The sequence below is a fragment of the Stegodyphus dumicola genome, chromosome 4, assembly GCF_044657685.1.
Source record: "Stegodyphus dumicola isolate Sdum_Otavi_A_Nest chromosome 4, ASM4465768v1".
NCBI lineage: Eukaryota > Metazoa > Arthropoda > Arachnida > Araneae > Eresidae > Stegodyphus > Stegodyphus dumicola.
Window position 1 is genome coordinate 224653953 of NC_140771.1, and position 16416 is coordinate 224670368.

Here is a 16416-nt window from a genome sequence, read left to right on the forward strand (position 1 = left end):
AAAGGGCCTATTTGAAATTTATGCATACATATGCAAGGACTGCTATTAATGAATACAACAGAAAACTCACATGCGCATCCATTAGATATTTGATCTGTTTCGAGAAAAACAAGAGAATACATCCAGATTTCTATCCAGAAGGACAATAAAACAATCGTAAAATTTTTCTCAGACAAAAAATAAAATGTTTTTTCCCCCCTAAGAATCCGGAACAAAGAATTTATCTCATTTCTTACTTCATCTCACAAATTGGTCTTCTTAAGAAAAACTAAGTTAAAAAGATGTCCCTAAAACATTTATTTCTTAAGGACATTAATTCTACAAAAGTGAATTTTTACAATTTGCTTTAGAATACATATTTCTTGGAGAAAATGGCAAATTTAGCATTGCATTTCTACATATCTGTTTAGTTGCAGCGCTTGTTACTCAATTATTTCGTTTTCATTAAATTTCTTGGTACAATTAAGTAAGTATGCTAATCTTTAAAATAATATCTTCTTAATTTTTTGTGACCTTTGAATACTGTTGTTTTCATTTTACAAAAAATTTCTTTTAAATTCTTCATCAAATTTATGAAGATGAGTTAATTTCAATTAAATTAAACTGAAGTATAGGTAAATGCCCGTATGCCCCAAATTCACAAACAATGGTTATCTGATTTACAATTGAAAGCTTAGCTTGCAGAAAAATTCTGGAGACAGCAATAAAAGTTTGTGTACTCAACTCCCAAATAATCAAATTTTTAAAAAGCACAAACACTCAGAAGCAGCATACAAATTATTTTAAGTATGTGCACCAACAATGAGCAATGCTTTATGAAACTTTTATTACCATTAATGAAGCAAAAGGAGCATTAGCAAATCATGTTTATGTATTGCAGAAAATGCTCATATAGCAATACTTATTATTTTTTTTTTTAATGGTGTGCCAAAACATCTTGAAGGACAGTAAACCTGCTTATGGTTTAAAATTGCATTACACTATACAAACTGATACTATTAAAAGTATTCTGGTTTCTTATTTAAAAGACAAGTTCAAAAGAACTATATTATATAAGACATCTTAAACTGAAATAAAAAAAAAATTGTCACTTCTAGATATAAAGAAATTAAAGATACAAAATTTCTGATGCTACTAAGAGTATTTTATAAAAAAGGGAGGATAGAAGATTAAAGATCGTTACAAAGTCCCCATGACTGACTCAAGGGCTGAAAACTAATTTAGGCTCTTAAAAACTGTACTGAGTCACCACTACTCTGTATTGTATTATAGATTGTCTAAAATCGCAGACATAAGCTTTCTACATTTTATTTTACTTTCTTTAACAGTTTTGCTTGTCTGTTGTTTATCATATTAGTCAGTTTAAATTGTAACAGATGTTCTACACTTTTTTATATGGATTACTAAAATAGTTTTCAAAATTTTAAACTTTTAAAAATCATTTTGCCAATTTCAATATCTGCAAAAACTTTTGAAAATAATAAGTATAATTTTTCTAATGTACTGGAATAAAGAGCAAATTTTGAATTGAGCCATTGTGCTCATATGAGTAGAAGTCTCACAGTGAAATAGCCCACCAGCGGTCTAATGGTACATCGAGCACTTGTAGTTCAGTCTGCAAATGGACTGGCTGCATGGACATTTTTGTGGTTTTCCCCTGTGTAATATGTATATGCGTCACTTTTCCATAGAAAGTTTTCCATGAAGGCACCTCTCCCTTTAGGCAGATAGCCATCTTTGCTATAATCAAATAAACCAAACCAAGCTCATAGTGAAATATAAATTCATGCACCTATTTTTGATCTTCAAAATGGCATACTCTTGATTTTATTCAACGTAATAAATTTTGTTTTTAAGTAAAGTATCTTGTTTGAAACTTTTTGTATTGACATACGATTCAGACTTACTCCTTCAAATTTGGTAACTCATATGAAGTGATGAGAATAAGGTACTCTTGGTAACTCATAAGAATACAAAGTGGTTGCCATTTTTTAAAATTATGAGTGACAAACAACTCATAATTTTAAAGTTTTAAATATTTTAGTATGTTAACAATGTTAAATGACAAGTGTTTTCACAAGTGTTAAAATTATAAATGACATCCAAATTATTGAAGTGACATACAACATCTAAGACTAATGATAATATTTAGAATATTTAATGCATGAAATTTAACTAGTTAGCATATTCTGAAATGTGTTATACCTAATACAGACAATTTCATAGTATGGTAAATAATGTAAATGAATAATTAAAATTTTCATAAATCAGATGAGATGGCTATTAATTAAAACTAATGTAGCATGAATTTGGCAGCAGTTAGATATGCTTAGAATTCAATGTAACCTGCTCTACTATAAATGCTATATTGCAATCCAATTACAATACATTAGATGTATAAAATATTTACACACTTACCTTTACAACCAATTTCATTTGAAATGAATACCATTCCAATTACATTTCAAGCAAGGGGAGGGGAAAAAAAATTCATTTGATACTTCCAATAATATTCCCAAATAGCAAACTTCTCATTCCTGGCAAAAAATTAATATCTGCACCAGAATGTTAGATAAATATTTAAGTCCTATTCCATATTTTGGGTCAACAAGTTGAAAATTAATTGCAAAACAAAAATTAGTTAGAAGAAATTATGAAAGATCTAACAATGAAATATATTTCTTTCCTAAAAGAACTAATGCAGCATGTTCCTGCCAAAGATAGCTCGAACTTATTTAATGAAACTTAACTTCAGTAAATGGACTGTAATATTAACAATAACAAGTTTATTTTAACAAAAACAACATTATTGAATACTAGCATACGCATGTGCTTATGCAACACATGTTACTGATCTATGTAACTTATCTAAAAGTGAGCAACCATATGCTCTTATCTCAAGTCAAAAATCATACATACTAATAAGGCAAAAACGAAATAGCTTTAGGGTTACACTAAAGCCAAAATCTGCTTGATGTAAAACAATGCTGCCAAGCAATACTCTTTCAGACACCGAACACAGCATATGACAGCTTGGAAGACATCTTACATTAAATATTGAAACATTTCAACAGAAATCTTTCTTTCAGCTAATGAATGTTTTAAACCTGATTAATAACCTTTCATTATTATACTTTCCAGATTATTTTATAGGAGTGTTTTAAAATTAATTGAAATTAGATTTCAGAGGGAATGTTTACATTTTGCAAAATAAAATAATATTAATGTTCCATTGAATTGTAATGTAATAAACAAATATAGTGATTCAATTGTTGAAAACTCTTTATTTTTTATTTATTTTTTCATGTGAGTGTCCTATCAAATTTTTTGTTTGCCACATATATATATTAATATCAAGAGATATTTCAGTTCCATATATTTAAACAAGAACTTAGAAATCCATGATAAGCAACACTTCAAACTAAATGGAGGAGGAGATTTAAAATGTGCTAGTGATTATTGCTTGGATTACAAACTCTTTACGTAAAATAATGCAAGGTATATCTGATAAAGGTAGAAAATGTCCTGTTATGATTGTGAATTCAAAAAAAAGGATACTTTTTAAAATTGATAAAAATTTTTGATCTTTTTATTGATATGTGTATTAACTCTTTTAATGAAAGTTTTTGAAATTTTATTAATTTTACTGCAATCTTCGCCTATAACATAGCTTAAAGTACTTTCAGTAACGCATAATGAAAATGTCTTCAACTGAGATTTCATTCAGTATCTCAATTTAGACTATTGTTACCAAATTGTTAAAATATTTTTCAGAGATAATATTTGATACTGACATTAATTTTGTATTTTCAAAACTTCTTCCACTACCAGAGATAGCTGTCTGTGATAAATGGTCACCATGAGAAATTTCATTGTATACTTCTAGTTTATATTTATTAACTTCAAAATGTGTGGTTACCATGCAGTAATTACGAAATATACAGGGTGATTCGCTACCAGACCGACAAACTTCCAGCCTGTGTAGGGGAGTACAAAGACAACTCAGAATCACATGGGAATGCAGGGTTGTAAATGCCGTAGTTGCGAGCTATGGTGTAAAGAAGCAGAGAAAAAGAACAGAAACAGCAACACATTAATGGGACAGAAAACATTTTATTGAAAGGTTGTATTACAACACGCGTTTGAAATTACAATCAGAAGTCATCAATCAGGCCTGACAGCGGCACTGCATGGAATTCTTTAAATTCTGGAAGATTCCTCCCATCAGTATTGAGGTAGATGGCGCTGAACAGAAGGTTGCATGAACAGCGATCGATCTGGAAGTCATTTGCGATCCTTGTCGTGAGGTAGTAGGATTGAATGCGTATTCAAACAATAGACTGGTCGGCATCCTGATTGTGGAGCTGTGGATTGTAACAAGCATGCCTCTCGGTGGTTCTATCAGGAACGTTACCTGAACAGGCATGCTCCACATCACATGACCTTCACAAGTGTGAATACAAGGTTACGTGAGGCTGGTTGTTTAACGAGAGCTACAATGAATTGACAGCGAAAGAGGAGGACACTTGGCAATGAGGAGACGGTCTTACCTCTGGCAGAAGACAATCCTAGTACTCGAACGTTAGTCCAATAAGTGGGTTTATTTCAATCCATTCTTTGGAGGATAGTCGCAGCAAACCAAATTAGCACATACCATTTTCATTGTGCCCGATTATTAGAGTCTGTGGACTTCGGAGAACATTTACTACATGGTTCCTTCAACAGAGTGCTACAGACATAACAGGACAGTGCATTTGCTGTATATGCATTGTTTACAGATGAAGCATACTTCACGTGAGAGAGCCTTCAATCAGCATAATGCCCATGTGTGGGCTTCGGAGAACTCTCATCATACGCGACCACATGTAGCTCAAGAGTGTTTATCGGTCAGTGTTTAGGCTGGCATTCTTGGAGACTACCTCATTGAACCATACCTTTTGGCCAGTCCTTTGGACGGTAGGGCATACCTCATCTTCTTGCAACAAGTCCTGTCCGAACTTCTTGACACGGCATATGTTCCTCCATTGTTGTGCTGCTCCATGTGGTACCAGCATGCCAAGGCTCTTCCACATTACACGACTGACGTCCATCGACGCTTCAACATAATCTTTGGACAGTGGTGGATAGGTCCTGGTGGCCTGATTCTTTGGCCTGCCAAATCACCAGATCTATCGTGCATGGACATATTCTTCCAAGGTCACATGATGAGTTTGATATACGAGACGCCCGTTTCTTCAGTTGAGGATCTTCATCATTTAAATATCTGTAGCTGCCAGGAGTATATGTGACATGCCAGGAATCTTCCAGAATATAAGGAATTCTATGCAGCGCCATTGCCAGACCTGCCTGATGACTTCTGGTCATAATTTTGAACACCTGTTGTAGTAACCTTTCAATAAAATGTTTTCTGCCTCATTAATGTGTTGCTGTTTCTATGCTTTTTCTCTGCTTCTTTGCACCATAACTCGCAAATACGGCATTTGCGACCCTGCATTCCTATGTGATTCCAAGTCATCTCCATATGCTTACACACCCTGGAAGTTTGTCGGTCTGGTAACGAATCACCCTGTATACTGAAAATAACATACTGCTTTGTATAGATTGATTTGCTTTAATAATCTAAGCATTTAAGTGATATGGCTCCATTTATGTTCTGAAAATTCATCATGAGCATGAACCCACATATGTGTTTGCACACAATCATTCATGGTCCCAAGAATTTAATTATTTGTTATAAACTTAAGATGCTCACTATATGCTGATATTGCAGGAAATGAAAACAAATGTGAAACTATTTTTTAAATATTCATACATTTAAAATTAGCATTTTTTTAAAATAATGTGCCATTTGATACTATGTTTAGGATCTCATAACGTTTTCGAATTAATGTTACTTCATCAAAACGGTCATTCACATTCATATCCAGTTTTCCTTTTAGTTCTGTATCTTCAATAACATCAACAAATATCTGGCATACTGGAAATGAATCATTTAACAGAGTTAGTGCTGACAATCTGCCAAATGTAGAATTTTTGTTAAAGTATTTGAAATAAGTAATTGCTAAAGAAAAAATAATTTGGTCTTCAAACAATCTTAGAGATTCAGCATAATCTATTTTTTTCATATATTCATGAACTCGAAAGACAAAAAAATTCTTCAGCATATCGAGATTTAAGCTTATTCACGAAGTTGTTCAAAATACTGAAAATATCTGCACCAAATTAATTGCCAAAATGTTGGGGTATTTAGAGATAATATTTACTGGAAAAATACTATCAAATGTGATGACAATTGCAACACTGAAAGAAATCTTTCAGCTAACTCAACTACAGCCTCAACAATATTTGAAAGAAGATACATGTAATAAAATGCAATTTTTTATTCAGAACCTTAAAAAAAATTGTCTACTATTTTTCATTTTGGCATTTTGCGTTGGTTCACTATAAATGTCGGTTCACTTTTCAAATTGTTGCCACCAAATATTAGAGCCCTGCATTATGTTTAAAGAAATTAAATAATGAAGAATCTGCATAAATGCATGTATGTTTCTCACATTGTGATAAAACAATGGTACCTAGAGCCATCAAATTTTGAATCTAGTGCATTTCCACAAGAATATAGGCATCTGGAAGCCCAAATTTGGAACTTGTTTTATAATCTATGTCATATTTTGTAAAACTTTAATGAATTTTTTATTAATAAACTCAACAATATCAAAGCAAGCAATGGCAACACTATACAGAGAGGAAAAAAAAAAAAAAAAACATTCTGATCTCCAGCATGCAAGACTGTGTCTCAGAAATTCTAAAGATATGCTCATTTTAAAATTATTTTGCGATATATCTGTTGAACTGAATTTTATGGTTTAAGTGCGAAGAACAGGATATTTAATAAACAAAGGCAACACACAAAACGTTAAAAGAATGTCATTTTGGGCATAATGTAAAAGCTGAAAGCATTCAGATTTTTTTTAATTATTATTATTTTCTATTCTTTTGGCCTTTAGCAGATAATTACTGCATGCAGATCCTATCGGTTGTGGAAACTTAGCCGACAGGACACTTAACCGACAGGGACACTTAGCCGACATGGACACTTAGCCGACAGGACATATAGCCAACAAGGACAGTTAGCTGACATGGACACTTAGCCGAAAGGGCATTTAGCCGACAGGACACTTTTCAAACATGGAGAGTTAGCCAACAAGACATTAAGATGACAATGAGTGTTGCTCTTCCCAATGCTTTCAGATTTCTATCCAATCCATATATTTATCGCCGGATTGTCGCGAGTAAATGCGATGTTACCAGCTTCTAATAATTTGACGTGATGGCACCTGACAGTTGGAAGTTGTTAACAGGTGGTAAAGGAGTAACTGAGTAAAGGAACGAGAGATTTCTAATACTTTCACACTTCATTTTACTACTTTGCTCAGCACATCTTACTACATTCGTTCCTGTATAAAGTCGTTTCGCTCCTCCCACTAATGAAATATCCTCTCCTGCCAGGAAGTAGAGTGATTCACTCTACTCCTCACCACACTGGAACTACTTTTTTTTCTAAAATGCTATTTACACGTTAGGCATCACATATTTATTAATCTGGGATAGAGCTCCAGCATGGGAATTCGTACCTCGTGGCCTGAGGCCAGAAGTAGGTTTGGTTAGTGTAATTATGGAAAAGCCAGAGGGATAATATATAACCCCTGCCTAAGGGGATGGATACCTTCGTGGAGGACTTTCTAAGGAAAACTGGCTCGCATACATGTTACACATGAGGAAAGCCACGAAAATACCCATGCAGCCTGTCCGTTCGCAGGATTCAAAATTCGAACCGAACTGCCAGTGTTCAGTGACTTTACTGCTCGGCCGCTGTTGGGCCTAACAGAAATAGAACGACTGTTTTACTTAATATATAACCAATCTCTCCCAATGAAAATTGCCTTTCTAAGCTAGAACTTTATAAATGCACTCAGGAAAATGGGCACCAAAAATTTGCCCATTACCATGTAGCTAAACCAAAAACGAGAAAGAGAAGGAATGAAAGAGAAAAAAATTAAATTAATGAAATGAAAATTTATACATTTTTAACAGATATTGAGAAAAGTTACGTTTTATAAGAAAAACATTAATATAACATATTATACTGAAAATTACACATCGCGACTTTCAAAACAGACTACATAATAGTATTATCTACTTACATGATTAATCTAGTTAAGTATAGCATCGATACATGGCACCACATTACGGTGACTTTTCAGGATATATCACTTTGCTCTGTCCTACTTGAATTATGGTCCCTCCTTCTACATCCTCCGATTTCTCTTTGGAGATTTTCCCACATCTGAAATTTTGTATCAGCAACGTTTTCGATATATGAAGAGTGAAAAATGTAGTTTTTGCCAAAATGTATTCAGTTATGAATAAAACAACACCTTAAAGAATATTTTACTTCTAAATTAAACATAATGCACCAGTTTAGTGCTATAAACATTAACCTAAGTAAGTATTTTAAGTGAGAGGCGTGGTCAATAAAATGTTACAGAATTTTTATCTCAAGAATGGTGACATGAAAAGCCCATTATAGTGGTCACAAATAATTTATACCTTTGCTTGTCTTAAAAATTCCCTTTTTTAAATTGTTTCTAATAACAAAATAATACATATTTCGAAACTAACCCTTCGTGACCATATGTTTCTATAAAAAGTATAATTCAAGAATAACAATAATTTTTATTGCATTATTCATATTTTTCATGACAGGGAAAGGAAATTTCATTAGTGGGAGGAGCAAAACGATTTTGTAAGGGAAAGAATGTAACATGATGTGTTGAGTAAAATAGTAAAGAAATGTAAAGGTATTAGAAATTTGAAAGCATTTGGGAAGAGATTGGAAATTTAATGTCATTAAGAACAAGAAAAATTATTAATGATGTGAAGGTGTTCAAAAGAACCCAGTTGACTAAATGAAGACACTGTACAGATAATATTTTAAGATCATATTAAAATGTAATTAAGTGACCGCCGTACTTTGCTAAAAAAATTTCTTTTGTCCTTTCGAAATTTAATTCATATTGCTCAACGAGAAATTTCAGCGCTTTTTCAATTTGGCAAATATACATCAAACAGCACAATACATATCAAACAATGCTAAATTAACACAATAATTAAAAGCACATTATGAGATCTTTAAGAATCGAAAAATGAATTTTACTGATATGCGAAAAAATAACTTACATATTGAACTTATAGATAAGTAGAGAAATTTTGCAATTTATAGTAAGTTTAAATAATTATTGGGTATGTGTCAGCTAAATGTCACTGTCGGCTTAGTGTCCTGTTGATTAAATGTCTGTAGCTAAATGTCCAGACGGCTAACTCTCTGTGTCGGCAAATTGTCCGAGTCGGCTAACTGTCATGTCGGCTAATTGTCCGTGTCGACTGACTGTCATGTCAGCTAACTGGTGTCAGTTAAGTGTCCCGTTGGCTAAGTGTCACGGACCCAAATGCTATCCCGCATTTTACATATGTTTTATCTTCACCATATTTTTTTTTTTACTAAAGCAGAAGAATTAGCTAGGTAGTGATGGTGGTGGTGGGTTTCCTGGCACAAAAGCTTAGGATTAGCTAGGTTTTCCAAAATGTTTCACTTTAATTTTTATTTCACAAGATGTGATTTTTGATATGAAATGAAAAATGTCGTTTGGAAAAATTAGTAGAAGAGTAATGGTTATGTTGAATATAGATATAAAATGTCATGAGAACAATAAATATATTTCAATAATCAGTGTGGTGTCTATAGAACTACCATCACTCAGAAGCAGTTTGAATAGTTGTTGAGAACAAACAATTGGTCTGCTTAACTAATGAGAACTTAATTATTTTAATTTGAAAATATTTGTATAAAAGGGACAAGGACAGGAAAGCTGATTAAAGGACTGTCCTTTCCAAAAAAAGGATGGTTGACAACCCTAATGTTGCTGAATTGCAAATATGTTCAATTCACAAATCTAATTCACAGCATTTATATTCTACTGCAATTTCAAAGGGATTTTTAAAATATATTAAACAGCTAATTGTTAGCCCAGTAGAGTTCAACAATGAAACATTTCTATGATTAGAATTCAAATTTGTACTAGGAGGGAGATACTGTAATGAATTAAGTCATCAGATGAATTAATAAAAATAATCTATGTTTTCTAGTACTCTGTTCAATGAGAGTTATACATAAAAGATATAATTTATTATTTTTAATGTGAATAATATGAATATTCAATGGAATACATAATTTTCTTTTAATTGTTGCAGGTCAAAATTTATTAAATCATTTTTAATACACTTAGCATTGGAAATTGGCACTCAATTCATTAAATGTGTGTTTTGTTGTAGTATATGCAAAATCCATAGCAGCATCTAACATCAAAGAACTCAATGCTGAAAGAGTTGAAGAATCTCAAACTGCACAAATTTTTTCACTACAGTTTTTTTCAGATGAAATGTAACATGTAAAATTATCATTAAATCTACTTAGAATAAATTATGGTAAGCAAAATTAACTATAATTCAAGAGAAGGGCAAAGATCTATATAGCATAAATTCTAAAAATAATTGTTAGCAATGCACTAGAATCTTGAAAGGAAAAATAAAGTCTATTTAAAAATAAAAGTTGAAGATTCAAAATTATTAATAACCTGAATAAAGGATATATTTTAAAAGTAATTAAACAAATAAAATTTGAAACAAAACAAATCAGAAGTAAAAATCTTTATTCCATTCAGAACTAATATATCAACTCATCTGAAGCCTGCAATAAATATTTTCTTTCTTATTTTTACAATAACAAATATCAAAAAATAAAATTCTTTTTATAAAACATCTTATGAAGAGTCAACAGTCCAACTTGCCACATTTTAAAGCTTTTAAAACCAATGGAAATATCTAATAAGACATCACATGGATGAAGGAACATCAATTCTCAATCACTGACTTCTTACATTATTCAACATAAAAACAAAATGTACAAGGACCAAAATAATTTGTTCAACATATGTATATATTATTATGTACATACATTTAATTTATGGGACAGGGAAGACTAGGTACTTGTAACATGATTTTATAAATAAATACAGCGAGGAATGTCAGACTTCACTTGTACTTATCTGTGGCATACTAATAATACCAGCGATGGCTTCCGCCTCCCATTGCAACTAGAAGAAACAATAATATTATTTACTCTTACAACAAATAGAAAATATGTGTTCAACAACTATAAGAAGAATCTCACTTACCAAAATTGAATATGAAATACATTATAACTCAAATACAACAGAACTCTGATTTAATACCATATACTAAGAAATGAATAGTGAGTGCCTTGGAATCTTTATTAAATTAAACTAAGCATGTATTAAAACTTGAAATAGAAAAGCAATAAGATGCTATATTTTTTTTTCATTTAATCCACAGAGTACAGCCCATAAATATGTAAGCTACATAAAATGGAGAAGTTTATTATTCAATAAAACAACTTATAAATGATGAATGATATATCCAATGAAATGTAAATTTATTAACATTGCTGGATAAACTTTAGATTATATCTGGTTGTATCGAAAGTTCTCCACCCAAAAAAAAAAAAAACATTCTTAATAAAGTTAGGAAAAAAACATGAAAGCAGTGCCTTTATTGCGGGTGGTAATCACCACCCAAATCTGTGATTTTCTGCCAACATTTTGGTAGTTTTTCAAAGCATTCAGCCCAGAAACTTGGTGGGCACAACTCAAAAAAAAAAAAAAAAAAAAAAAGATTAACTTCATTTTGGACATCCTGTACAGAATGGAAGATAGCACCAGCAAGATGTAGATGCAGGTGTGAAAAAAGGTAGAAGTCCAAAGGAGCGATGTTGGGGCTATATGGTGGGTGTGGCAAAAGATCCCATTTGAGTCCATACATAGTCCGGCCAATAAATGCAGACACATGTGGTCTTGCATTATCTTGAAGGAATATTACGTTTTTTTGCGCCAGAACTCAGTTCAAAGTTTTTCCTTAATAGCAACATCAACACAGACTAGCATCTCGCTGTACACTTTTTACTGTCGAGGGTTTTACCTTTTTTCAGATACTGTTTGTGGATAATGCCACGGGAATCCCACCAGATACAAAGCCCGATCTTTTATGTTAGTCAAATTGCTCTTTGTGATGCTGCCAACAGGCTCACCAGGTGCAGACCAACTCAGCTTGTGTTGTTGAAATAAATCTACCTTTCATCATAAGTGACGACCTGGTCCAGAATTTTGTCCTTGCGTTGATATTTGGGCAGATTAGTGGAGGACCAAACATACCTGTTCTTATCGGCATGAGTCAACTTATGCAGCACCCAGCAATTGGACTTGCATATCAAGTTATTGTGATGCACATTGCGACTAATGGACAAGTCTAACTCCTTAGCAAGCTCTCAAGTGGTTGAATGCTGATCTTCTTCCAAAAGTTCTTGCAGGAGGCCTCATCAACATCAGTAGGCTGGTCAGAGCACACTGCTTCTTGAATGACATAGTCCTTGTTCTTGAACTTTTTATACCAAACCTTCACAGTGTCATGTAATACAACATTAGTACCTAAAGCTCTACAAATGATTTGGTGACATTCTGTAGCTGATGTTTTGCAACACAACTGGAAGTAAATGATGGTTCTAATCTGGCTGCATGATAGTTTCATTTCAGACACCTTATGATATTTTTCACAAATTTCACAACATGATGTTCTAAAGCAAGTCTCTTCCTTTCAAATGCCAAAAATCGTTTGTTAAAATATGATTAAGCATGGAAAAACACGAAGTGTTTGCACTGACAATATTTACAGGAGCGGAAACTTTCATTAAAACCTGTGATGTGTGGATTATGTGCACATAAACAAATTTTTTTTAAGCAATTTACATAACAGCAATGTTTTTTAAAGGATTGTTAATTTTTTCCCTAACTCTTTTTTTTTTTTTTTTTTTTACTTCTTTTACCAACTAATGGACTGAAATTTATTTCAACATCTTAAAGTGCTCTATAAGTGGAATTCTGTTCTCTATCACTTTAACTTCCTTATTACCATTTCTATTACTTGTAAACTCCTTTCTAAAATGCTTACCACTCAACTGATACATAAGCATTTATGTATCTGTTTTGCTTTTTTTACTAACTAACGGACTGGAATTCATTTAAACAACTTAAAGTGCTCTATAAGGAGAATTTTGTTTCATATCACTTTAACTATTTATTCCCATTTCTGTTACTTGTAAACTCTTTTATAAAATGCATACCACTCAACAAATACATTAGCATTTATGAAGCTTACCAGCATGACTTGTGAAATGAATTATTGCCTCTTTCCATTATATCACTAATTTTCAAAAACCTTTCCATTTGTATTTAATTGTAATTACTTAACGTCAGGTAATTTTAAAAAATTCTAAATTAATTCATCACCTTTAGGTCATTTTACTAAAATTGCTTAAATAAGTGCTTTGAAAATTGTTATTTATCCATAAATAGTTTTGTTCCCTCCTGTACAATGTAGCAATTATATTTATTTTACTTAATTTTTGAATTTTGTACTATTTTGCTATTATTTTTCCTACTAGAAATTTTGATTTTTTCTACATTTACAGGTTTAAAAAATCTTGCCATTTTGATTTGAGAGACATTGCTGAACTTAGTTGATCTATTTCTTTTTTGGCATTTTCTTTTACACTATTGTTTCCCAAGATACATTTGTTTACATTGCAAGTTTATCCTTGCATTAATATGTCTATTTTTCTTACGCTGTTAGTACGACAGAGCACAAACACACACCAAAACAGAAATAAGCATAAAACATAAGAAATTAAAGTATATGAAGCTATTAAATGGCAAACATGCTTTAATTTACTTTTACAATATGAAAAGTATTAATATTAGTTCAATTTTTTAAAATTTCATTTATTAAGTTGGAAAAAATATTGTTTGTGTAACATTAACAATTTAGATAGAATTTAGGTTCTTGAAACCATTCATTTTATGTTTAAAAATATACAAAATATCAGTAAAAATTAAATATTACTGGTAAGGAATCATGATATTGCAGCTTCTGTGGACAACAATTAAAGCAGTATTTTAGTGTCATCAAATGTTCCGTGGGAGGAAGTTTCTTGCAAGTATAAAAAATGTTCTTTGGTTTAATCTTGGAAACTCAGAATGATGGCTTTGACACTGTAATTTAGACAAAACTGAGTGTATGTTAATTTGTAAGAAACATGAGCTTTGGTCTCAAATTTTATTTCAGAAAAGGATTCAATTCTTCCCTTTAATTTATATGATCTTGTATTAAATCCAATGCCAACTTTTTCAAAAAGTGGCACAGCTTTTATTTTCATAAATTTTTATCTACTACACAAGCATTAACACCAGCTATATTCAGCATTGCGAAAAATATCTTAAGTGGCTATCTACAACCATTTCTGAACACATCATACAAGGGCACATCTGACCAACAACATCAACACCTCTCTTTGCACTGTTATAAAAATGTATTTCTGGCTTTCTGTTGGAGAATTTTTATCAGTTACCATATCATAATGCTTGATGCTAATATGATAATTTTGCCTCAGGGAATAGTTCAAATATTGAAAGAATTCAGCAAAATAGACAACATCTATTCGAAGTTTACTTACTCACTTCGTGCGGAGGATTCTACAGCCCCACAAAGCAATAAAATCACCCTTATAAGTCAAAAAATCATTAGAATAATGAATAAAGTTTGGAATTTGGGGCACCATTAAGTGAATATATTAACAACAGTTGTGCTGGAGTGCTGAAATACCCTGTAGCACTAATACAGGGCTAAATCAAATTTGTATCATATGCTTGTTGTTGCTTTTTAGCCACAAAAGAATTGGACTATATTATGAACAAATGGCTATTTTTTATTTACAGAAATTACAGAATTTAGGCTATTTTAAATATAATAAGTTTTGGCTTTTGTGCATTATTACTGTGTGGTTCAGAAACACGGTAATCTTGTTACACTATCCCCTAAAGACATGTTAAGTGATTTATAATGTTTTATACTTTTCTTAGATTATTTTCTATTTTCCCTTATACTAAAATTATACTTCTCTTATACTCGAAATCTGCTTGATCCAGGAAAGATTATAAACAATTTTTTGTTATTTTGTATAAATTGTAAAGGAAAAAAACAGCAGATTAGGGAGATTATATATATCCGTAAAATTGTAATCATGCTTACTACATGTATCCAGCCTTATTAAACAATTTAATTTGGTTCTGATTTTATAAAAAAGCCCATGTTAGTGTTAACTCCTCTCAGAGCTTCAGAATACTAGATCTTTTTTCTTATTTCTTTTTCTGAACTTTATGTTAGTTTTATCAAATTTTGGTTTCTGTTTTGTGTAAGAACTTTTTTCAAAAACCTAGAATAATCTTCTAGTGCCCATCTGCACTAAATAAAAGTCACCCCCCTTTGCAAAATTATTTACTCCCCCAAGCATTTACTCCCACACACCTATTGTTCCCTTTATTGCTTGTCATTTCAATATATCATAATTCAAACACTTCAAAAAAAATCTTCGAACAAATGACTTCAAAAGATAAAACCATTGCACGTGTATCTTTCAGGATTCTTTCTAAAAAAAAGGGGGGGTGTATTATATGGTGAATATACCTAAAAATTAATAAATGCAGTTGAAATTATATATGAAAAATATACTATATATGCCAAATATATGGTATATTATTTTAGGAGATAATTGCAAAGTAAAAAGAGATCTTGTGGTTTCTTCTGGTTTAGACAGTTCCTTCCCACTTAAATCTGGACATAACAGAGTGAACCTTTGACCACAAATGATACACTTTACAGAACTACGGCATATGTTCGCTACACGTCCCACTTTCAAAGATATCAGACAGCACTTTTTCGTTGATTATTCCTGTTCTCAAAGAAAGACATTCAAGCATTTTTCTTTGCAGCCTTGATTGTTGTGAGTTTTATAAAAAAAAAAAAAAAAGAAAAGAAAAGAAAAGAAAGGGGAAAAAAAAAAAAAGTCACTGAGTCATCTTATTAAGATGACACAAGGTAGGTATACCAGTAACATATAAATCTGAGACAGAATTTTTAACTTTATAAGACATAATTGTGCATGAAGCAAAACTAGATTTTTCGAAAACACAGTGTTCTTCCGCTTCAACTTCATTTCTTATAAAAGTCATTAACTCTTCTAACAATTTTTCCTTTACCATATATTGTGCAGAATCATACTCTCGATTCAACATGCATCTTTCCTATGTCTTTAAAACATCATTCAGAAGGCATGATTCAACTACTGGGTAAAGCATAGCAGCATGATTTGCAGTTGTTATACTAATGTTC

The 16416-nt window shown here is 31.8% G+C and overlaps 1 protein-coding gene across 2 annotated transcripts in view; it reads right to left on the reverse strand.

Moving 5' to 3' along the window:
- Positions 1-10752: 10752 nt before the first annotated feature.
- The window catches only part of rictor (rapamycin-insensitive companion of Tor), a 143887-nt gene continuing 138223 nt past the window's right edge, over positions 10753-16416 (reverse strand). For both annotated transcript variants that reach the window (XM_035355016.2, XM_035355017.2), the window contains one exon: positions 10753-11213. In XM_035355016.2, the coding sequence (XP_035210907.1) occupies positions 11145-11213 (69 nt within the window). In that variant the 3' untranslated portion in view covers positions 10753-11144. The remainder of the gene's footprint in view (positions 11214-16416) is intronic.